This window comes from Elephas maximus, chromosome 10 (genome assembly GCF_024166365.1).
Source record: "Elephas maximus indicus isolate mEleMax1 chromosome 10, mEleMax1 primary haplotype, whole genome shotgun sequence".
Lineage (NCBI taxonomy): Eukaryota > Metazoa > Chordata > Mammalia > Proboscidea > Elephantidae > Elephas > Elephas maximus.
Genome location: NC_064828.1, coordinates 63,254,197 through 63,279,495, shown reverse-complemented (window position 1 = coordinate 63,279,495; position 25,299 = coordinate 63,254,197). Strand labels below are relative to the sequence as shown.

At 41.1% G+C, this 25,299-nt stretch overlaps 1 protein-coding gene and 1 long non-coding RNA gene across 6 annotated transcripts in view; one reads left to right on the top strand and one right to left on the bottom strand.

Annotated features, from left to right (window-relative positions):
• The window catches only part of TRIM9 (tripartite motif containing 9), a 112,409-nt gene that overhangs the window by 64,611 nt on the left and 22,499 nt on the right, over nt 1-25,299 (top strand). For all 5 annotated transcript variants that reach the window (XM_049897928.1, XM_049897926.1, XM_049897930.1 and 2 more), the window contains exons 3-6: nt 555-677; nt 12,137-12,247; nt 13,578-13,731; nt 21,998-22,155. In XM_049897928.1, the coding sequence (XP_049753885.1) occupies nt 555-677; nt 12,137-12,247; nt 13,578-13,731; nt 21,998-22,155 (546 nt within the window). The remainder of the gene's footprint in view (nt 1-554; nt 678-12,136; nt 12,248-13,577; nt 13,732-21,997; nt 22,156-25,299) is intronic.
• The window catches only part of LOC126083870 (uncharacterized), a 47,384-nt gene that overhangs the window by 2,811 nt on the left and 19,274 nt on the right, over nt 1-25,299 (bottom strand). Inside the window, exon 3 of the long non-coding RNA XR_007518886.1 lies at nt 18,763-18,878. This is a non-coding gene — a long non-coding RNA (uncharacterized LOC126083870). The remainder of the gene's footprint in view (nt 1-18,762; nt 18,879-25,299) is intronic.

Below are 25,299 nucleotides of genomic sequence, written 5' to 3'. Positions count from 1 at the left end.
AATGCTGCTGTCTACCATACATATAGGAAAACCTGGTGGTATAGTGGTTAAGAGCTATGGCTGTTAACCAAAAGTCGGCAGTTCAAATCCACCAGGCACTCCTTGGAAACTCCATGGGGCAGTTCTAATCTGTCCTATAGGGTTGCTATGAGTCGGAATTGATTCAATGGCAATGGGAGTGGGGTTTTGGGGTACCATACATATGCCAGCCCTCAAAAAGTTTCATGTTCAACTCTACTAAGGCTTTCTCTTGCTCGATATAATCTGAACTGTGGAGGTGATTTCCTTTAGAAAAAAATTAATGTATTAAGTAATAAATATGTATCCTTTTGATCTAAAGGTAAAGCAAAACGCTGCCACTGTAGAATGAAATTTTTCCAGGTTATTTTTAAAACTAATACCAAATGTACATTGTGGACAGAGTTCTCTTCATTCCCCTCAGCAGTGGCTTCTACCCCACAAATGGAGGGGGATGAGCTGGGAAGGAGTTCTGTTTTTGCTAGCAGCCCCAGGTGCCCAGACACCTTGCAGCTGAGATATGCTCTCTCGTGCAGGAGAACAGCGTGGAGTTTGAGGCCTGCCTGGTGGCACAGTGTGACGCTCTCATTGACGCCCTCAACAGGCGGAAAGCTCAGCTGCTTGCCCGCGTCAACAAGGAGCATGAGCACAAGTTGAAGGTGAGTGATTTACCATAGGGAGAACCAGAATGTCCATGAGCCAGGTGCCCAGAGGCTGTGAGGGACACCTGGGAGGATTCCCTCCGCTGAACAGGGGGCAAGCTGCCCATAGTCATTTGTGGCCAGTGAACAGGCCAGAAAGGAGCAGATGTCATTTTGTTCACCACATGCTCCTCCATCTACCTAACCAATATTTGTTGAGTGACTTCTCTGGGCCAGAGATAGCTCTGTGTGTGGGGATAATAAAAAATTTAAAAATCCTTGCCCTCATGAGGCTTATAGTCTATCAGCAGAGATAAACAATAGCAAGATAAGAAAGATATGCAGTATGATAGTAAAAATTGCTAAGGGAGAAAGGAAGGCAGGAAAGGGTCATTGGGGGTAGGGGCTGGAATTTTAGATAGGGTTGTCAAGGAAGGCCACAGAGGCAGAAGCATGTTTTTGAGCTGTGAAATGGAATCTGCACTTTACAGTAAACAAATAACATGTGAAGTTAACTTTGCCATTGGACAGCTTTTGTCATCACCAATAGAATCGATTGATTAAAAGTCGGGGGCCCTTTTGGCAAAAGGACTGGCCCTCCTGGAGACATCTGATACTGCATCCATTGCCCCAGTGGAAAAGGGCAACAAGAGATGAGGACAAGGCTGGGTAGATGGGAAGGGCAGAGTAGAAGGAAGTCCAGCAGTGGTCAATCAGCAGGGGTCCACAATGCAGTCGGTAAGCATTAGGGTGGTTACCAGTGGGTGGTAATGGGTTAGTGTGCAGTAGTGGCCTGAGATTGGGGTAGAGGGAGAAGTAAGGTCTGACCATGGGCTCTCTGTTGAAGTCCTAGCAGTCAGCATCAGGGAGCTTCAATAGTAGGCAATGGTGAGTGGACAATCTTGGGGGAGTTGGTGGCCAGTGAACGACCTAGTAAGCAATAGACAGCACCTAGCAGGTTCAAAACAGCCACCAGTCCCCAAAGAACAAGATAAGTCCCCAATTCTAAAAGAATGGGGTTCCAGAAGGAGCACCAAGGAAGGATTTCAAGAATGAAGAAATAAGACAAGATGACAGCCTCTCAGATTTGGGACTAAAACTTGGTGGCAGGGCAGCTTCGAGCAGGGCCGTTCCACAGTTCATGGTTTCTAGAAATAAGGGACGAAATCAGTTTCTAATAAGGGCATGAGGCCAGTGCAAGAACTGCAGCAAGTATGGCTGTACTGAGCCCTGAGCAGTGGAGTTGCTGAGCCTAAACGTCTGCCCCACTCCAAGCACTTGGACCACCGTGAGGACAGGGAGCCAGCAGAGTAATAAAGAAAAACAGTTCCCCAGAGAAGCTTAACGGTTCATTCCCAGGGTAAACAAAACCCCAACTCTAGCTTCCTCATCTAAGGCTCCCTTCTACATCACTTGCATGTGGTTTCTCAAAACACATAATGTGATTGGGATATAATATTACCTTTCTCCCCAGCCTATCTGGATTGCCCAGCTGCCACTCCGAGGGGGTCTGTGGAATCATGGCAAGCAGGAGACCAAGCTGTGACAATGGGTCAAAGTCATAAAGTTGCTCACAGGGGCTGCACCCCTAGATGAAGATTATTGCCCAGACCTCTGTATCAGCTAGTTCTGAATCAGTGTCCTGTCTCTCTGAGTATTCCTAATGAGACAGCAACAGTACAGTGTTATCAGGGAGAGAGGCAGCGGATTCCTGAAGCAATCTGGAAAATGGTTCTACTCCATAAGCATTTTCCTCCAAGATAGGTTAGATCTGAATACAAATTTCTTCTATATTCATCATTTTTTATCTGAATTGAAATCTAGAAATATCATGAGATTTGATTCTGCAGTTGCCAAGCCAATTTTAATAATAGCAATAGCTAACATCTGGGGACACTTTGTTTGAGGCAGCAGTATAAAATGTTTGTTCCAGGGATTAACTCACTTATTCCTCACAACAACTCTATGAGGTCATTACCACTATTATTCCCATTTTAGAGATGAAGAAAACACAGCACCATGATACTACAAACTGATCCAAGGAGTCAGAATTTGAGCCCTGTTAACATGGCCTCCAAGTCCCTGGGTGCAAATGGTCAACACCCTTGGCTGCTAACCAAAAGGTTGGAGGTTCGAGTCTACCCACAGGCACCTCAGAAGAAAGGCCTGGTGACCTACTTCTGAAAAAATCAGTCATTAAAAGCCCTATGGAGCACAGTTCTATTCTGACACACAGTGAGGTCACCATGAGTCAAAACTGACTCGATGGCAACTGGTTAAGCTGGCCTCAGAGCCCATAATCTGAACCACTGTGATCTATTGCCTCTAGCTGATACACTACAGAGAGAAGGCATGTCCTAACCCTCATCCTTTCCCACCTAATGCACACCTGCTAGGAGCTGAGTGCTGGGTGAGGGAGCAGAGGAAGGAGGAACAGGAAGGTGATGCAGGATGAATCCTGCCCTTAAAGAGCTCAGAGTAGGAGAGAGAGAAGTCATACCCACAGATGACGCCAACCCAAGTAGAGAGAGACCCTCCATCAGAGAGGTGGCCAGTGCAACAGACCTTCTAGGGAGGACAAAATTATTTCCAGCTGAAAGGGTCACAAAGCGCCTCATGGAAGAGCTGGCATTGGAGTAGCCTGAACCATGAGAGGTGTGCCTTAACGGATTACTTACCTTCTTGCCTACGGGAATCTGCAAAGCTGTCAAGGAAGAAGACAGTCATTAGCACAGTGGTCTTGGTCCATCCAGTTGGCTGTGAGGACAAATGTTTTCTGGTTGTACCCCCTGCCCTAACGTTACTAGAAGATTGTCACTATAGCCCTTTGTTTTAGCACTCTTTGGAAACCCAGAAAGCTGTGGCTATAGCAGTCCACAGAAAAACCGTTTGCATCACATGGAGCTATGTAAAATAAAACCACAGCTGTCTTTGGGAAATGAGCTGGATTGCTAGGGTTTTCCCTGCTAACTAATGGATCAGTGCTTTAAGTAGGCACCAGTAAAATCCAACTTTTTCTTGAGGGAAATCTTTTTGAAAACATTACACTTTCCAGACAGTGAAATAGAACATGGTAAACTGTGATAAAGTCTTAGGGCAAATATAGTAGCAACTGCAGATTTTCTATATGGGAGAGATATAAGGGCAGCAATCTGAATGGAAGAGGGAGTCAAACCTGAGAAAGCACAACTTATCCATATCAGAGAACAGCAGAGGGGTGTGAAAGCCCCCAGCTCTCTGCCTCCTTGGTGCTGCCTCTGCAGGACAGGGCTGTGAAACTCAGTGATGGGGTTGTGCTGGGATGCAGATGGCACAGGAATGGCTTCAACGCATCACTGAGACTCCACATCCAGTGTCTGTATCCTCTTCCCCTTCGCTGATGGTCCATCTGTACTGGACCAGGCATGGCACGCTGATACCCTTGAGGGCTGCTAAGCAGAGGCAGCTGCCTGCCCTCATTCGGCCCTGCCCAGGGTAGAGTCCCTGCCCCAGGCCTCAAGGGCTGCAGAAATGAGACAGGTGGCTGATTGTCCCCTACGGCAGCAAAGCTGTTCTGTCTTCTGTCTCCAGCTATTTGCTTCTCTGCTGTTTTCAGCTGATTGTATCTGTCATTACCTCTAAAAACAGCCACCAATGCTGCCGCTGCCACCATGACTATTGATGCCAGCCTCCACTTCTCCTGCCCTCTCCTGCTCTCCCTCTGCCTTTTTCTTTTCTTGTCACTTTTGTTGCTACTCAGATTTGTGAGAAAAGACTGCCCTTTTACAGACATCACTTGCCAAGCACAGTACTTCTTTATGTCTTTGTTGGCTAACCCATCACTCACTGTCCTTTGAGGATAATCTTATGGTCTTCCGCTTCCTTTTGGCTGAGTTCTCTGGGGGCCTGCTTTTTACTGACAAAGAGGGTAACTGTGTGTGTATTTTTCTGGCAGCTTTCTATTCTTCAGCAATCCAAAAGCCTGGGATGCTGGAAAGCTAGTGTGTATTTCCACAGTATTTATAATCTACTCATACCCCTTTCTGAAACCACTGATTACTTGCACAGATTTAAGACTTCTGGTTCTGAGGCAAGACAGAGCAGAGCCAAGATCCTGTGTCTTAGAGACTGAGGTGTGAGGACATGAGTTATTGCTTGCTAGGTTTGTGACCTTGGGCAAGTCCCATAACCCTTCTATGGCTCAATTTCTTCATCTGTATGTAAAATATGGACAGCAGTAGTATTCATTTCATAGGGCATTATAAAGCTCTTAGCACAGTACTCAATAAGTATTAAAAAAAAAATGGTTAAGGGCTCAACTACTAGCCAAAAGGTTGGCAGTTTGAGCCCACCCACAAGCACCTTAGAAGACAGGCCTGGCGATCTGCTTCTAAAAGGTCACAGCCTTGAAAACCCTGTGGAGTGCAGTTCTACTTGGTACACATGGGGTCACCATGAGTTAGAACTGACTCGATGGCAACTAAGGGCAACAACATTATTAGTATAGGTCCCTGGGTAGTGAAATGGTTTGCACTCAACTTCTAACTGAAAGGTTGGTGATTTGAATCTACCCAGGGGCACTAGGGAAGAAAGGCCTGTTGAACTACTTTCATAAGATTACAGCCATTGAAAACCCTATGGAGCTCGGTTCTACTCTGAAACTCGTGGGGTTGTCATGAGTCCAAATCAACTCAATGGCAACAGGTTTATTATTAGTATTGTTGTTGTTATTGTTGAGAGAGAATGACTGGAAATAAGGTTTTACTCAGCACACAGAAGAAGTGTCCTGGGGCTTGTTTTCTATAGTACGATATTCATAGCGTAGAATTAGCTCACAGATGGGTGTGATTGTCCCTGAGTTTGGGAAATTCTTTGGTGGCTTGAGTTTCTAATTGATCATAGTTCAGGAGCCCTGGTGGCAGAGTGGTTAAGCACTCAGTTGCTAAACAAAAAGGCTGACAGTTCAAACTGACCAGCCACTCTACAGGAGAAAAATCTGGCAGTCTGCTCCCATAAAGGTTACAGCCTTGGAAACCCTGTGGGTCAGTTCTACTCTGTCCTGTAGGGTTGCTAAGAGTCAGAATTGACTCGATGGCAGGGGGTTTTGGGTTAATAAAATAGTTCACACAGTTTACTGAGGTATTTAAAAAAAAAAAAAAAGAGAGACTTTGAAACATATGCAGATGTGGTCATATTTTAGGAACAGTGTTTAAAATGTAAATTACAGTTAATACTATACTGTGGTTTCAAAAAATGTTGGAGCCAAATATCTATTTTCAGAACATGATGAACTAAACCAAGTAGCAGAAAGTTACAGGAAGGAAAATGTTTTTGAGCGTTCAAGAGCTATTACTCACTTAGTTTGGAACTACTTGGGTAGCGTCCCAACAATCAGCAGGGAAACCTGGATCCCTAGTTTCTTGTCCTATCCGTGTTTTGTTAACATCTTTCCCAGATCTTCCTTAGCTGAATAAGGCCCTAAAATGTCCTTACTCTCTGTGATTCTCACAGGGGATTTGTGACAATGCTTAAGTTACAATGTGTCATTAACAAGATCAATGCTTTCTAGGGAAACCCTGGTGGCGTAGTGTTTGGCTGCCAACCATGTTTTACAGAAACTTTACAAATAGCATTTTTCTTTTCATAAATCCAAAGAAATATCTAAGAATTATTTTGGCTTTTGTAAAATTAAAATTTGAAATAATTCTGAAATCAGTTTAAACATGTTCTCTCTCCAATATTTAGAATGAATTAATATATTGAATAGTACAAGATGATTGGTTATGTTTCAACTCTATGGTCCACTGAAAGAAAAGTATATAGTTATTCAAAAAGATTCTGAAAAAAAATTTAACCTTTAATTTAGCTTGCCAAGAAAATTACCCACAGAGGTGGTTGAGGGATAGTGATAAAGCTTATTTTATTATAAACCAAAAAAAAACCCAAACCCATTGTCGTCAAGTTGATTCCGACTCATAACAACCCTATAGGACAGAGTAGAACTGCCCCATAGGGCTTCCAAGGAGCGCCTGGTGGATTTGAACTGCTGACCTTTGGGTTAGCAGCTGAACTCTTAACCACCAAGCCACCAGAGTTTCCTACTTTATAAAGCTTTAATATTTACAAAATGCCTCCATATGCAAATTGTAGTTGTCTATAGAATACTTGATTTTGAGTCCTAGTGTACCACTGAGTTTTGTTGGAGTCATTATCATCAGCGTCATCATTTTCTTTATTATTTACCATGTATTGCCTATTATAATCCCATTATGTTTGCAAGAATTAATTATATGGCTATATCATTAAGAGTACAAATTTACATTAGGAATAGTATTCCTCAAACTGCTTACTTCAGCTATTCTGCCATTGCTTTATAGTAAGGAAATAATTCTTTGATTCAAATCAGCAAAACAAGGGAGGGAAAGGATGAAAACAGAAAGTGAGAGAGAGAGAAGCCTCTCTAAGCTCACAAAGAACTTAAAAATAGATATGATTTGACTGGCTACAGCCACTAGTAGAAAGAAAAAGCAACAAATTCAAGTCGATAAGCAGCTCAATCCCAATAAAACTAATGAAAAAGAGTCCAGTTTGTTCACCTCAAAGCATACATTTGGAAAAACTAGGAACACTGGAACAATCTGAAACCTTCAACTTCCCTCAGCAGAAGTTTACAGGGGTCAGCTTTAATAATTTAACCACAATTATTAATGATTACAAACCCATCATTAATGGAGAATTCCTTTCAGATTTTCCTTTTGGAAAGTCTATAGTGAAGAATATTGAACATACCATGGAGTGCCAAAAGAACAAACAAATCTGTCTTGGAAGAAATACACCCAGAATGCTCTTTAGAAGTGAGGATGGCAAGACTTCATCTCACATGCTTTGGACATGTTGTCAGGAGGGACCAGTCCCTGCAGAAGGACATCATGCTTGGTAAAGTAGAGAGTCAACAAAAAAGAGGAAAACCCTCAATGAGATGAATTCACACAGTGGCTGCAACAATGAGCTCAAACATAGCAACAATTGTGAAGATGGTGCAGGACCGGGTAATTTTTCATTCTTATGTACCCAGGGTTGCTATGAGTCAGACCTGACTCGATAGCACTAAACAGCAAAAACAACAACAATATCTTACATAGGGGGGAAAAAAAGATAACCTTATGCTTAGGGGAAATAGTTTTAAACTGTGAGGGGAAGACATGGATTATACTTAAGATAAAACAAAAAACCCAGTGCTGTCGAGTGGATTCCAACTCATAGCGACCCAATACTTAAGATAGAATTCTTAAAACAGGAGTAATAGAATGTTAGTATTTACTCAGGCTAAAAATTCATTAGTGACATCCTCCAGAACCCACGATGAGAGATAATATTATAAGAAAAAGTATTTTTTAAAAAGAAGAAATAAAAAAAAATTAAAGAGCTACATATTAGATGGAGAGGTGAATGGAGGTGAGGGAAAGGTGTCAAGGTCAAAATTGGATAAAATTCCTCTAAATTCACCATTAGTTCTTGCTGCTGGTTGTATCGTGTGAGCTGACTGGAGGAAGGAGACTGGCCTGTCAGAATGAGATGAGAAAACGTAATGGATAGGCAGAACAAAATTTTATATTTGTGTAGTATAAGCTATCATGGTTACGTTATGCTATTGAAAAAAATCTGAGAATTCATAAGGATACAACATTCCATTCTCAGACTACCCTTTACCTAATAGGTCTCAGTGTCATATTCTGACCCAAGAGATGACCTTTATAAATTTGCCACTTAACAAAATAAAACTGCTCAAATGATTGATAGGTACTTGCTGTCCAGAACAGATGGTGACTCTGGTGATAAAATTGTGAAAGCCTTCTTTGAACTATGGACTACAGATTAATTCTTTATCCCATGAGAGCTGATTTAGGCTTCAATGCAGATGAAAGCATGAATATTGGTTTCCGAGCCCCTATCTGTGTCATTCGTGCAACTTGCACATTTCCTAAAAAAAGGATTTCTCGAGTCCAGTAAGCTGCAAATGTGGTGCCAAGGGTTTCTCTGTTTTACCAGAGCCAAGGGCACAGAAATATATAACTCAAGGGAAAGAAGTGACAAGGCCAGGCTTCCTACGAATTGTTCTACATAATAAGAACCATGTTGAAATAAATAATAAGTGGTAGAAATAACATAGGTTGTAGCAAGCAGCAAGTAAAAGAACTATAAAAACACTTAACTACAGAAAAAAATATTTATACTCTAAGATGTCACTTTGAGAACTAAGGTGCACCTGACCCAAGCCATTGTATTTGCAATTGCCTCATATGCATGCGAAAGCTGGACAATGCATAAGGAAGACAGAAGAAGAATTGATGCATCTGAATTATGGTGTTGGCAAAGAATACTGAATATACCATGGACTGCCAGAAGAATGAACAAATCTGTCTTGGAAGAAATACAGCCAGCATGCTCCTTAGAAGCAAGGATGGTGAGACTCTGTCTCATATACTTAGGACATGATATCAGGAGGGACCAGTCCCTGGGGAAGGACATCATGCTTGGCAAAGTAGAGGGTCAGCGAAAAAACTGGAAGACCCTCGAGGAGATGGATTGACACAGTAGCTGCAACAATGGGCTCAAACATAGCAACAATGGTGAGAATGGCACAGGACTGGGCCGTATTTTGTTCTGTTGTACATAGGGTGGTTATGAGTCAGAACCAACAGAACAGCACCTAACAACAACAACAAAGTGATCTAATTATCTGACTGATTTCCACAAGGTGGGTTATCTTGCTAAATTAATTCAGAAACTAGAAGGCAATTACAACACACCCAAAAATGCTACTTCTGGAAACCCTATAGTTTAACTTTTAGCAGTGATTTTATTATACGCTATCGTGATCATTGTGGAATGGCCTATTAAAATCTAAAAAGATGGACCCAAGTCAATTGCAGCAAGAGGGAGAACTGAGAGCCAGGAACTCACGGATATTAAGTCCATCCAAGAAGCTTGCATTGTAGACTACAGAAGCCAAAGCTGAATCTCTCCAACCCTTTGGCAATGCAACACTTTGGCTTCCTAAGGGTAGGCAGAGAGCCCCAACCTTCAGACAGCTCCTTCCTCATTGTCAACATGAGAAATAAACCTGCTCAAGGGAAAAATTTATAAAAGCCAACATAGAATTTTATAAGGGCTGAGTAATGTGTTATTTCAGCACATTTAGGTCAGAAAATTATCACTGAGCTACACTCTTTGAAAAATAAACACAATGGTTCAGTCCGTTTTGTCTCAGAAAGCACTCACTTTGGGTTATAGTGTTTAGGTCTGATATGTGCTTGTTATTCAGACTTTCAGTGCCAGTCAGTTGGATAATGAATAGTGACTGCTGAGGTTTCTGCTACATGGCAATGTGGCTGCATTGGCTACTAGAATATAAAAACGTCTTCTGGGAACACTTTAGTTAAGCCTCAAGCAGAAAGGAGGAGTAGCGTATTAGCTGTAGGTCATCTGTCTTGCTTTTTTAAATGTTTTACTTGTATTCGCCCCCCACCAAAAAAAACCAGAAGCTTAACTTTCTTGCTTACTTTGTGAATAAAAATAAAATAATTTGCATTCCTTGAGCCCAGACCAACAGATGGTGGTAGTGGGTTGTCAAAAACATACTGGATGACAAAGGAAAATAAATCAACCAGTGAATTTAAATTTGATCTCTCCTAAAAAATCACAAAACAAATAATCTTCACATCAAAGTTGGTTTCTTTCATCTATTCTGATAAAGGGATTTCAAACTTTACATCTTATCTGTCAGTTTAATTTTTATTAAAAGTAAAAAAAGCAAGAAAAATCATCTGTCAAAAAATTAAGAACAAAAACCAGCAATAATGAGTTCAGAGTCAAAAAATTACTAACAACTTAAATGTCCAATAATAGGCAAACAAGAATGGTTAAATAAATGATGACCTATCTACTCGATGGGATATTTATGTATCCAATAACATGTATTGATGATGACAATGTGGGAAATACTTACAAGATAGTATTAAGTGTGTTAATGGTAAAAATTGTCACATACTGTGACTGCAACTATAAATAAATATACCTCAGAAAAAAACTAGCAGAAAATATCAAAATGCTTTAAAATTTTGCACTAAACTAAAAAACCCATTGCCTTCGAGAGGATTCCAACTCATAGTGCCCTATATGACAGAGGAAAACCGGCCCATAGGGTTTCCAGGCTGTAATCTTTACAGAAGCAGACTGCCACGTCTTTCTCCCATGGAGTGACTAGTGGGTTCGAACTGTTGACCTTTCTGTTAGCAGCTGAGTGCTTAACCACTGTGCCACCAGGGCTCCTTATAATTTTGCATTAGGATGGTAACATGACTTTTTTTTCCCCATCTATTTTCCAACTGTTTTTTAAACTAGATGTAATAATCTTTAATGGAAAATAAATTTATAATCAAAAATGAAAAGAAGGAACAAAAAGGGTTTTTTTGAGTAATAATTACTATTAAAACCCCTTTTAGTTATTATCTATAAAATCTGCAATACCAGATATCTTTGAGCTTTTGCAAAGTAGTATAAATATCAAGGATATGAGTGATTAAGGTTTCTGGGAAACCCTTGTTCAACTCTGTGCTTCAAAAATGATTTCAGGATTTGGGTCACTGAGAAGAGGACACAGAAGGTAAACGTCTCTAAAGAAAAGAAACTTTTCAAGGAATGTCATGTGTTTAACACGGGACAAAGGCAACTTCCCGGAGGGAGAAACTACGTGTTCCGAGAGATTCCTTTCTAGGTGACAGCAGAAACACGGCTTGGCAAATACAGCAGCCTTTAAAACTGCTTTCCAAGAGGAGGCAGTGATTCTAAGTAGGCTCTTCTCAGAACTTAATTCTGCATCATCCCCTTTCCCAAGCTTATCTGTCATTCTCTCATTGTCCTTCAGCAAACTCCACCTCAGCCCTCCAGCCTCCACCAAAACAATCAAAACGAATGCCCCTGAGGCTGTGGGGAAGGGGCAGGAAGAGAAAGGCGACTTTCTGCACTTTAGGAGGGGCTGGCAGAGGGCAGGAGAAGGTGAGTGACAATTTCACAGAGCAGAAGCAGCACGGGAGCTGCAGCTTCTTTGCATATTCTCCACAGCCTCCCTCACAATACAGCAACTCACAATAGAGTCACTTCCCAGAAAAGAATAGAGTGAGGGGGGACCTGTGGAAGGTGTATCTTGATGTGCCAGTGTAGCCAGATCCACAAAAAAATTAGTAAGGGTTTCAACATTTGCATTCCTTTCAGATGGGTCCTGTTATCAATTTCCTGTAAGAGTCATTGTCCAATCTGTCTTCCAGAGTTTTCGTCCACAGCAGACATTGCCACAGAAGAGTTTCATAAATTTAGTTACATCTCATGATGCAGTTGGATTCTGGTTTGAAGAACCTTTCCAAAGTCCCAGTTTGCCAACATTGCTTCTTTTCTACCCTCTGCCATTTTCGACTGTTCTGTTTTCTAATCAATCCTAGGTGGTTCGAGATCAGATCTCTCATTGCACAGTGAAATTGCGCCAGACCACGGGTCTCATGGAGTACTGCCTGGAGGTGATCAAGGAAAATGATCCCAGTGGCTTTTTGCAGGTAAAGTGTCAACTAGTTTCTGGTTCAGATTCTAAGTGCCCCTTGGGACTAAAAGCCTAGGACACCTAGGACAGACTCCCAACGACTCAGGCTGGACATGGGTCCCTCTCTAGTGGAACCTCTACGTTCACATTTCCATGTGCACATGGGTGCCTGCTGAGTCCCAGACTTCCTGGAAGTCTCTGCCACCATGTGCTACAAGACTGAGAAGTACAGGGGCGGAGGGGATGGGGGTTGTTTGTTTTTTTGTATTTAATCATGAAAACACAATTCCTTGTAAGTTCTTCCAAAGCAGAGTTATCGCCTTGCCTAAAAATTGGGTCCTTTTCCACTAACGTATCTTGGACAGTTTTGTCAGCTGGAAATGTCTAAATAAAGGTACACAAGGTGTCTGCCACAAAGTCAGTGATTTCCCATATATGATGATGTTTTTCTTGTATGTGTCACTATTTCTTTGGTGTTGTTTTAGTAGATACGCTGATACAAGCAAATTCTACTTGAATTTTAATCCTAATAACAAGGGACCTTTTGTTCAGGAATGCGTAGATCCCCTCCAACTCATATTCTGTTAAACTGGCAGAGTGGTAGAAGGAGACTGAATATAAGAAATGAAAGATTTTCGACCAAAGAATAAAGTGATAACTGCATGAAGATGATGTGCTTAGAATGCAAGAAACTCCATTTTGTACATCATCACATGCAACTTCTCTAAACTGTTTTATAAAACTCATTTCCAAGTCTCGATAGGATACCAACACCTCAAATTAGAATCTTAGGATTGTCGGCTCTAGTAGAATTAACTAATTGCCAACATAGCATTCTTTAAAGGCATTGGCTTTTAGTTGATCAGTCATAAATAGTATGATCATATATTCAGGTTTGTCCATGAAATCAAGTCCCTGGGTATTGTAAATGGTTAAGTGCTCAACTACTAACTGAAAGGTTGGTACCTTGAACCCTTCCAGAGGTGCCTCAGAAGAAAGGTCTGAAGATCTACGTCCGAAAGATCACAGCCTTGAAGACCCTGTGGAGCACAGTTCTGCTCTGCACACACAGGGTCACCACGAGTCTAAATCAAGTTGATGGTAACTGGTAGTTATTTACAGTGCACCCCCCCCGACTCAGGAGTGTCCAGATTAATCATGATAAATCACAGGTCACCCTCGTCACAAGAGGCTCCGCCTCATCCACTCTGGCGCTGACTCCATTGGGACAGGAAGGAGTGATTGCCAAGGTGGTTTGGTGGAAATGCTCCAGGAGCGTCGAGGAGCAGTGTTCTGTCTTGAGTGTGGTGTTACATTTCTCAGGCTGTGGTCTTTGATGTGATTAGATTTCTGACGCGCTCATAAGGAGAGTGCACCTGACTGAGGATCAGTGGGGGAAGGGCACACTCACGCCCAGGATGACCACGGACTTCGACTTGAGTCTGGACAACAGTCCTCTGCTGCAATCCATTCACCAGCTCGACTTCGTGCAGATGAAAGGTATGTGCTTGCGTCTACTGAATCAGATAGCAACATCCAAGCAGATATTGGTACTTGAAGCGGGATAAAGACTGTTTGCCAAATTGCAGCAAATCAAAGGCAGGTGCCAGGCTTATACATCACCTGATAGGTGGGAAAGTAAACACACGCATAAAAACCCAGAAACCCCGCATACCTCTGGTTAATGCTGCAAAAATCTGGAGAGGCTCGTATCTTTTCATATAATGAGAAAGTACCCTTGTAGCTGTGTGACCTCGCTCTTAGTCAGACAGGCTTAGTGCCTCTCTCTTAAAGAATCTTTGAGATTTCACATGCATCAGAGGTAAGGAGCAAGAGAATATCACTGTACATAAATAAAATCTTGTTACAGAAAGTATTAAAACCTGAAATGCAGAAATAGTGATATAAATCAAGGGAGTCGTGGGTTGAAACTACCACTTCCACATGGATAGAGCTGGTGAGCAAATGGCTTGAGCATGGATCACTGGGAATTTCAGAAGGTCATAGTCAGCATGCCAGCATCGGTCAGGGGAAAGAGAGCCTACATACAACTGAAGTAAACTTTAAAATTAGGTGATGCAATTAAGGGATGTGACAAGATCTCTCTGAGATTTCTGGCACCTAGGGGGGAGATACAATGCAAATTATCTTAAGGGAAATAACTCTTTCAAGAAAAAATGAAAACCGAAGCCTACCATGCAACGATATTTTTATGGCAATGTAATATCCATATGAAGAATATTTCAGATCCTTTTTTTAACTCTTTAGTTTCAAATAATTACATTTACAGGAAGTTGTCAAAATAGTAAGCAGAGGTTCTGTGTACTCTTCACTCAGTTTCTTTCAATGGTTCTATCTTATATAGCTGTAATATCAAAACCAGGAAATTGCCATTGGTATAGTGTGTGGTATAGTTCTATGCCGTCTTATATGTGCCAAAAAAAAACCAAACCCAGTGCCATCGAGTCGATTCCAACTCATAGCGACCCTATAGGACACAGTAGAACTGCCCCATAGAGTTTCCAAGAAGCGCCTGGTGGATTCAAACTGCCGACCCTTTTGTTAGCAGCCATACCACTTAACCACTACGCCACCAGGGTTTCCCTTATATGTGCAGATTCTTGTAACCACCACCACAGACAAGATACAGAACTGTCGATTCACCACAAAGAACCCTCTTGAGCTACCCCTTTATAATCACACCCACGCCCCCTGTTCCACCATCCCTCACTCTGGAGACAACTCATCTGTTCTCCTTCCATCTCTATAGTTTTTATTTTCTGATCTTTTTAAGAACTAAAGAAATTCATTTGCTCTTTGCACCCTCCTGATTTAAACATTCACATAATACATGACTCTTAGAATTCAGTGCTTTAAAAAAAAAATGTTATTTAAGAAAAATCTACAGGCTTCCTTTTATCTGACAGAAAATCATATAGCCCAGCAAGTGTTAGGGCTATATATTTAGGACTCCCATCATATAGTTAAAGTCATCCCAGTACCTGGCACATATACTTTTTTCATCATTTTAAAACATTTTTGCTTCCTTTTATTTGCAATTTTCTCTTTTGCTTAGTATCTATTGCTTTGGGAAGCTGCCTTAATTTGCTGTTATGGTAACAAAAGCATTTAGCATTTATCAGCTGCTTACCAAACTACACACTCTCCTAAGTGCTTTACATGGAGTAACTCATTTTATTCTCACAATCCTAGTAGGCAGCTGAGGTAACTGAGGCACAGGAAGACTGGATTACTTGCTTGAACTCACACACCTGGTGGGTGGTGGGTCCAGGATTCAAACCCAGGAAGTGTGACTTCAGAACCCAGACCCACAACTTCTCATATGTGCTGTGATAGCTAGTGCCTTACCTAGTGATTTCTTTAAGGAATAACTGAATTTCTGTCTTAAACTTGAGAAATCTAGTTTTTCATTACAGCAATTTTTTTTTCTATTTAAATTTTTTTCTTTACTACCTGTGTGGTAGTCTGGGGAATAAAGCCATTGCTAGTAGTGTATAGATAAGCCCCTGAGTAATGCAAACAGTTAAGCTCTTAGCTATTAACTGAAAGGTTGGCAGTTTGAATCTACCCAGAGGTGCCTCAGAAGAAAGGACTGGCAATCTACTTCCAAAAGATCACAGCCATTGAAAACCCTATGGAGCATAGTTCTACTCTGAAATACCTGGGGTCACCATGAGTCAGAATCAACTTGACGGCAACTGGCATTATTGTTGTTTTTATTGTTTTAGCAAGGTATAGAGCCCCTGGTAAATCCCCCTCAGTCAGCTTCTCTCTGTATCCAGCTCTTTCAATGAGGTAAAACCAGGTCATGGCGCAAGTAGAACAGATAAGAAAATATGTCACAAAAGGGCAATATGAGGGCTTTTGGTGGAAGAGGAAAAAGTGAGCCAACCCAATTAGCCTTGGTGATAGGACAGGAGGAGGGGACAGGTAAAGGGTAAAACCCTCGGGGCTTTGAAATGCTTTAATCAGCTGCAGAGCCCTCTCCTCCCCCATTTGTTGCCTCTCTGAGTCATGTCCATCTGTGCACGCTGGAGTCCAGGCCAGTTGGCAAGATGGTAACAATTGTGTTGGAGTGAAGAAGCCCTTCATCTGGTATGGGAACTGCAGGCTCACGTGCTGTGCATCACAGAGCACATTTCTAAAGCCTTGTCCCTTCTCCTCGGACACGTGGCCATTTAGGACTGCACACAGAAATAAGTGTGGACACAGCTGTGTGCACAGTATATTCAAGTGTATACACACACACAGAATGTCAAAGACTCTAAAGCCCCAAACACAGAACGCCCTCACAGCAAAAATCTACCTGGCACACAATGTTATCCAAAACAGTTATTTATGAAGTTAATATCATAAGCCATTTGGTGTGAGACTGAATTATTCCATTTTCCTTTTTTTTTTAACACTTCATCTTAATTTAATTTACTTCTGATTATTATCTCTCTGCAGAGAGTTAATTTATATGCTTTGCTTTGTGCTCATTAAGTTTAATTAATGCAGTGAGAACCCAATCCTCTTTAGAATCTGAATCATTTTTATCCTGTCAAATGCTTGAGATGGAAAGAGGAAGCCAAAAGGTCACAACGCAATACAAGGTGATTGGCTGTAGTTAAAACTTCTCCTCTCAGGCCCTTTGGTACCTGTTAACATACACACAACTACACAGCTGTTCCAACATAGTGTTAATGTTTTTTTTTTTAAGAAATTCTAATTCATGTAATAAGCTATACTTTCACAGCTTGTCAGTAAAAAATATCTCAAGAAACTGCACCCTAAAATCCATGTACAATTGACCAAAATTTAGCCCATGTTTGGACTGGTGTTCAAGTAATCTGACCATTGTGAAATTAATAATACATGCAATTCAATGTGTGTTTTCTAATTGTGCTAAGTGGACTACAGTATAAAGTTAAAAGTTTTTTAAATGACTCAAAATAGGTGTTTAAAGTTATGATTTAAAACTGATAACCAAAATATCTGTTCACTTCTTGTCTCAGAACTTGAGCAATCATATCTCTGGTTTTGAAATTTCATCTCACATGCCTTTTGTAATTTTCCTGATACCAAGGAAAAGGGATGCTGTTGGTTTGTAAATAGTTCCATTCAGGTCAGCTACGACTCAGCAAGAATGTACAGCTGAAAGTTATTCTGTTATGAGCTAAGGATTTAACTGACTCCACGTCCCTCCCAAGCAATTGAGATCTCTCTGGAGAATGCGGCTGCCCTCTTCATTCAAGCATCCCTAGACTGGAATGACATGTTTTCTGGTTGTATTTTGGTTAGAAAATCATCTTACTGTCCTTCCAGACTATTGGGAGAGGTATTTGCTCTTTCAGGTGTTTATAGAAACAGCAGATTAAGCTTTGTTTTCTCTTTTTATTAGAGAGTAATAAAAACTCTCTAATGAAAATTTCTTCCTTAATTCTAAGTCAATATTGCCAACTCTTTCCTAAGTCAGAAAAAAATTTTTTAAGATTCCCTTCTAATCTGACAAGGGCTCCATTACATGGTTAAAGGTAGATTTCAGACACGTGCCCCTCCCTGAAAAAAATGACCCCAGAATTGCCCAAGTACCCGAAGCATACCAAGATTCGTGAGTCATTGTGCTGAAATGAAATGCAGTAAGTTCATTCTGAACCAAGACGAAACAGTGACCTAACATTCAAGCCTTTTTAGCGTGTAGACCAAAGGCTGTTAATCCCTTTAAGTGCCTTTACTCTTCTAAAGACACATTTATCTTCATTAACTGACAGTGAATATAAGAACCCCGAATATGCACCAAGGTCATGGACAAGGACAGTATGATCTGAACAGACTGCCCTATAAATCATTGCGAAAGAGCTCCCAGAACTTGGGAGTGGTAGAGATGAGCACGCTGGCTGACTCACTCACATGGAATCTGTTCATGCTTGGATGGTTTGGGTGCCTGCAATACATGTCCTCAAAACAGGCATCATGTTTACCCTTAGCAATGTGCCAGTGACAGATTTCCAGAAATGGTTTGTGTTCCTCTAAAGTCGAAACTTCCCTCAGATGCCATGTGTATTGTTGAGCCATCATAAAAAGGAATGACGGTATACAAAAGAACCTTCAGAGAGGAGGACTCAGTAAGATTGCGTTACCAACAACCATAGCTCTTAAGGTGAAATATTTCATTAGTCTATACCAGCAAGTCTTGGGAATCTTTGTTGTTCAATTACAGGAACCAGAAAGAATCTTTCCTCTTGGAATTAGGTCTGGGAACTTAGCTCCAGTACACGGTTACTCAACATCAGGCTGGAGAAGCGGTATAGTACAGTGTTAAGCATGCTGCCCCCGGAGGCAGGCTGCTTGGGTAAATCCCAGCTCTGCTACTTACTAGCCATGAAACCTTTCTGGGTTTCAGAAATGGGAGTAAGAATGATAATAGTACCTACTTTGTGGGGTTGTTATGAAAATTAAATGAGTTAGTACACATAAAGCTGTCACCACACTGTGTGGCATTCAGTCTAAGTGTTCAAAAAGTATCACCTGTGATCACTCTTCCATGTTCAGGGTGGCAGGCTAACTTCCTTTTCTCAGATGTCCTCAGGGCACTCCTGTTTACTTTCACAGAGAAATTCTGGATGGTTGTGAGCATTCACAAGCTGAAGGATTAGAGGAAAAAAAATAAGTTTGAAAATGTGAGATATAATTTGAAATAGAGTAGCCTTAAAAAGCCAAGACATTTGAACCCTTTGGTATAAGAAGCCACTGTTGCAGAATAAAATTTTGAGCTACAGCAATGGTAGAGCAAAGGGGCTAAATGTGACATCTGGCTTCACCAAACTTCTTCAAGGAAATCAATGAGAATAACTCCCGCCTTATATCTACGAGAAGAGCCCTGGTGCTTCAGTGGCTGTGTGTGTTCAGTTGCTAACCAAAAGTTCGGTGGTTTGAATCCACTACCTGCTCCACAGGAGAAAAACATAGCAATGTGCTTCTGAAAAGATTTACAGCCTTGGAACTCCTGTGGAGCAGTTCTACCGAGTCCTATAGGGTCACTATGAGTTGAAATCAATTAGATGGCAACAGGTTTTTTAGCCCGATGCTTGACTGTATAGGCTGAAAGAATACCAAGAACTAGATTTCTGATTAGGTCAAAGAGAACTAGCTCTTAAGGAAAAAACAAAGATGCCCAGGAATGATCATGAAAGTCTTAAGATCAAGATAGCTATGGCAACCCCAATGACAGGAGTTTCAATGAAATAAAACACTGTTTCTCAGAGTTCAGTCCAGAAACTATGGCACTATCCATTTCCAAACCACAGAAGGGGAATTAATTTGAAAGTACTTTAGATTTTTGTAGACCATTTATTTTATACCTAATAAAGGGGAATAGGGTAACGTAACACCCACCATAAAATCTATTTCTCTAAAAATGCCAGCCTTAGTCTTTGCTAATGAGGCTGTAATTTTGTCACATTTGCCTTTTATATCCAACATCATTTGGGGATAAATAAGGAAAAATAAAAATAATTCTCAGCACATTGAGAAATAGATTTTGACATATGCAAATTTCCTGGGTTTATTTGTTCTTTTTTTCTTTCTCTGTCTCCTTTTATTTGTTTGTTTGCTTATTTTTTTTAAATATAGGATGGTATTAAGATCTAAATATTAGTGAATGGTTAGACTTTTTTCTATCCTTTTAGTCTTTTAAAGTGTATCCTCTGAGGATTTATAAATGTAGTTCTAATATTTTAATTACACATGACATCATGTAGTTCAGTTAGTTCTATAATTATACCTATGTCTACAAAGGGAAATTTCAGTTCCTTATCAAAGGCATTGCAAGTATTTGCATGATTCAATTTGAAACCATCTTGTGATCTTATTCTTTGATTTTATAATTGATAAAATGTAGACTTGCCTGAAACATGAACAAAGGGAAAATGAAAGCCTGATATGGGTGTTAATGAAATAAGAAAGTCTAGGGAATTGTTTTATGGTAAGCTCTAACTAATAAGGACAGCTAAGAGCAGCTATGCCAGGGAGAGTCATTCCGTGTCTCTAGGAGACTTTTGAAGAGTGGTTTGCTTCAACTTGTCACATTTTACTTCTGCAGCCGCATGTTAAAAAATTTATTTTTTTAATAACAAAAACAAGTTTTGAATGAAAAAGTAAGTCCCTAACACTAATAATGACAAAGTAAACCCTCCAATTGCAATCCCTAGGTTATGCCCCTTGCATCCAATTTGCAGCCTCTTTGCATTCAATCCTGCAATCTGTTTATTGAACAAGGGAGGTTCTGAAATCCAGAGGTTCTGAGCACCCCTGAAGGCTGAAGTAGCCATTGTTCTCTGATAAGATTCCATCCAAACACTGTGCCATTGAAACTTGAAACATAATTTCTCTCCGTAAACTGATTGATTTCAATTAGCTGGTCACTAAATCCTGAATTAATTATGTCTGATTTAGTAGCTCAGACATGGTTTTATTATAATGGATAATTGACCTGCATTTTATTCACCTTCACATCTCTATGTTACAGTCATTGCTTTTGTTTTCTAGGTTATCCACGATAGAAGCTGTTTCCCAAACTGCCGTCAAATTAAATATCTTCTTGGTTGGGGTAACTGGCAAAGAGCAGATTTAACTCAAGGCATGACACACAGGGTCCAGTTTTGATACAGCATACCAAGTGTTCCATGGTTAACATTTGTGCATCTAGAAGACTCTGGATATGGTCCAAGCTGCTCTCTCCTTTCATTAAAGAGCTAAAGAAATAAATCAATGTTTTGATGCTTAAAAAAAAACATTTAAGCAGTTGGTAAAAACATTGTTCCCAAGTCTTTACATTGAGTTCATACATTAGGGACTGAGGTTATTCCTTAAACAAACATTTCTACGTCTGTTTGTCTGAAGACTCAACTAATCTGCAGTTTTAAATAGTACAGAAGATTCTCAGCATGAAATGGGGAGAGGGGATGTTGTGACTAGTAACACCATGACATGACAGGTGCTCCCCAGGCCATGAGGACCCTTCGACTCTCCTCTACCACAGTCCAGTCTGCTCCCATGCTGATTCACTGTTGAGTTTTCTAATGTGCAGAGCCAGTGGATTTGGGCAAGTGCTGTTTTCAAGGTAGCTCTGCCTTGAGCGAATGATGTCAGGATTCTCACAAGCTTGGAAACTGAAAGATCACTGTTTGTGTCACTTGGTACCAAATTTTCAAAAATGCACTGCTATAGCTATTTGGGTACACAAGACCTTGAATAGAATGGTAAAAAAAAAAAAAAAAAAATGATAGAATCCTAACAATATTGTAGTTTCAGAGCTCTCTCTCAGAATAAGCAGTCCCCAGTTTACAACTGTTTTAGAACTCAGAAAAAAATTTACAATAAAATTATTAGCATGGTTTCAGCCAAGTTATTATGGGTTAAATAGGTTTTAGTAGGCTGGGCTGGAAATTCAGTCTCCATGTAAAACATTTCTCTTAGGGACAAGTTGCCTCCATTGGCTCAAGGGTATAATTACAGAGCAGTTCTGTGAACGTATCTGTCCCCCCTCCTCCTGCCACAATTAAGGTGGAAAATGCCACCTTGAGCTTGGAAATAGACACACAGCTTAGGAACCAGCCTCATTCTTGGAGACTCTGGGAAGGACCCTGTTCAGGTCCCCCATGGTGCTTCTAGACACATGTCTGTCAGTTGTATGTTTATCATTCCAAGATTCTGAGATGTTTGCAGCTCAACAGAAGCCAGGGTTACCCTAATTTCTGTTTAGCTTCCTCTCCAGTCCCAGCAACCCCTATCCTACAGCTGGAAGAGTGTTGTACCCACAACAACAGCGCCACCCTGTCCTGGAAACAGCCACCTCTGTCCACGGTGCCCGCTGAAGGATATATTCTGGAGTTGGATGACGGCAGTGGTGGTCAGTTCCGGGTAAGCAAACTTGTTAACCAAAACCAGGGACTAGCTCACAGGACCCACTGGTCAGTCTCAAGTCTGTCTTTCCCATTCTACTTGAGGTGGGCTATTCTGAAAGGGCCTGCATACCCTTCGGCTGAGCCTCGCTTTCTCCTGTGCCATCAAAGATGGATGAAGAAGTGTCTGAATGGAAACTGTCCTAAAGAGAAGGTGCATGTAGTACTGCAAGCAAGCTCTGGAGTCAGATTGCCTGCATTCATATCACACCTCCACCAGATAGCTGTGTGATTGTACATTTCTCAGCTCAGAGCCTTCAGGTCCACATTGGTAAAACAGAGATGATAGCAATAACACATACCTCATTCATTGTTGTTAAGTTTCAGTTAGATAACCCATTTAAAATGCTTAGCATGCTGCCTAGCACATGGCAATCCAGCAGTATTGCCTATTTTTATTACCATATTGTTTATTATTAATAATATAATTTATCATTGTCTAAGATTTGTCCCTGTGTTCAACAGCTTCCTAATGTCTTTGTTTGGCATCCCTCTTCATTAACATGATCTCCCATTATCCTTTCCCTAATCTAAGAGGCTTCTCTAGCAAAGGTTTCCCAGTTCTATAGTTCTTACTGCGCCTTTGACCAGAGAGAGCTCATGCCAACAAATTACTGTTTCTCCAAGGCAAGGGAGCCCTAACCATTGGGAAGCTTATTGTCTGACCTTTTGGTAAGATGTGGCTATGGTACCTACAAGTCAGTTATCTGTATAAATACCTGTCTCTGCATGCCTGCTTCTTTCTCATACACACACAGACTTACTCTCATCTGTTCCCCAGCCTCCTTATTCTGTTACTGGGAACTCCCGTAGCAGGGAACTCCCAAGGAGGCAGCCCTTCTTAGTACCGAGGCCAGTGTCTGCACTGATGAAGATGGGACCTCTGTCCAAAGGGAGACTCCTGAGGAGGGGGCTTTCTTCTGGCTATCAATGGCCAAACTTGGCCCTCTGGCTTTCAAGAACAAAGTCTATCAAGGCCTCCTTTTCCTGAGTGTGTTTTGTCTAGGTTTAAATAATTGAGAGCAGGGACCATGTCCTGTAGGATTCTCCTCTCAGTTCTCTTTTTTGATAGGTAAGCTTACATACATATGTGTTGAGTTACTGGCATGACAAAATCAAGTTTCTACCTTTCCAAAATAAGGCTCTCAGGATCCACTTCTTTTGTACTGTGTTATGTGCGCCATGCATGTGCACATAAAAAAATCTTTCTATTCATCAGCTTCTCACCCTTCACTTGGCAGTCTTTTCAGTTCTTGTTTTGTTTTTAGAGCTTTTCTTTTTCCTTTATTTTTTTTTTTCTTCTGTGAAACGAATTCTCCTGGCTTTCCCAATTCTCTCGATAAATAATTTTATTTTGCCTCTACTTGCCCCTGTGAGGAAACCCTAGTGATGTAGTGGTTAAGTGCTACAGCTGCTAACCAAGAGGTCTGCAGTTTGAATCCACCAGGCGCTCCTTGGAAACTCTATGGAGCAGTTCTGCTGTGTCCTATAGGATTGCTATGAGTCAGAATTGACTCTACTGCATTGGGTTTGGGTTTGGGTTTTGCCCCCGTGAGTACCTATAGGCAGCCTTCCAGGCATCCACCTGTGCATGGTGCTCCTCTCTTGCTGTTCAAAGGTCTCATGTTCTTTGTGCTTCCACGTATACCTAGATGCTGGTGACTCTCAGTCCATCTCTCTCACCCATACTCTTCTCTCCTGAGAGGCAGGCCCAGATGTCCACCTGTTGGCTAGAAATTTCCATTTGTACACCCTGGAAGTGCCCTAAACTTAGCATGCTTTAAAACTCATAGTTTTCTTCCAAAATTTAGCCCTGTCTCTCCTACACCCCAACTGCTGTTTCTCCAAAATATTAGGCTCAGAATCTTAGCATCTTCTGGCTCCTCTCTTCTCATTGAGCCCCAATAACATTAAAGAAGTCCTTGAATCCCATTGATCCCTCCTGGTCAATGCATGGCTCTCTCCAAATGTGTTCCTTATCCCACAGGCCACCGTGAGAAGGTATGACCACTCCACAAATTTCCATCCAAGAGGCTACTTACACCACAGTGTCTCCAGGCTGTTCTTTGCCTTGCTACTTGAGGTGTGATCCTCACTCAGCAGTATCAGCTTCACCTGGGAACTTGTTAAAAATGCAAAATCTCAGACCTCACCCCAGAAACCTACTGGATTAGAAACTGCATTGTAACAAGATACTCAAGTGATTCCTATACACGTTAAAGTGTTAGAAGCACTGAATGAGATGGAAGAAATATTCAGATTTTTCTTACTGCTGCAGTATTAATGAATCTAGGCGATCCCAGACCCCAATCTTCTTATCATCCCGCCAAAGAGTTGTCACTTTAAGGCTGTGTTTTGAATGCAAATTATTTTTACTTATTACACCAGCATAATTTTGCAAAGTGCACAGCTGAGGAGGAAGGCAAATGCCTAGCCTATGCTAAAGATGCATTATGCTAAGATTTATTTTGAGCCTTTGAAATGTCACTTTCCCTCCCTTCCCTCTGTACTGTGATGAAAACCTACCTATACTCCTATGGCTTTAGAGTATAGTATTTGTGACAGTTCCTGAAGGTATCAGTGGAGTTATAAACAGCATAGAGCCCATCTTCACATTTTCAGGCATCATTTTTACAAGCCATACTGATAAAGAGCTCAATAGGTGTAATATACTGTATTAATGCCAAGTTAATAATAAGCAAAATCCTACCTATAAGCACCCAATTTTAATTTTTTAAGCCCTACCTGCTGGCCCTGGTGGCGTAGTGGTTAAGTGCTACGGCTGCTAACCAAAAGGTCGGCAGTTTGAATCCACCAGGCGCTCCTTGGAAACTCTGTGGGGCAGTTCTACTCAGTCCTGTAGGGTCACTATGAGTTGGAATCGACTCGACGGCAGTGAGTTTGGTTTGGTTTTTGGTTTCTGCTAAATACAAGGCACTATGCTAATCAACTTGCTATATGACCTTATGAAATCCTCACAACAATCTTATGAGGTGGGTATTATTGTCCCCATTTTACAAATAAGGAAATGGAGGCTAAAAGAGGTAAATCAAATGGACCAATATCTCACAGGATTCAAATCTAGATCAGGCTTTTGCTAAAG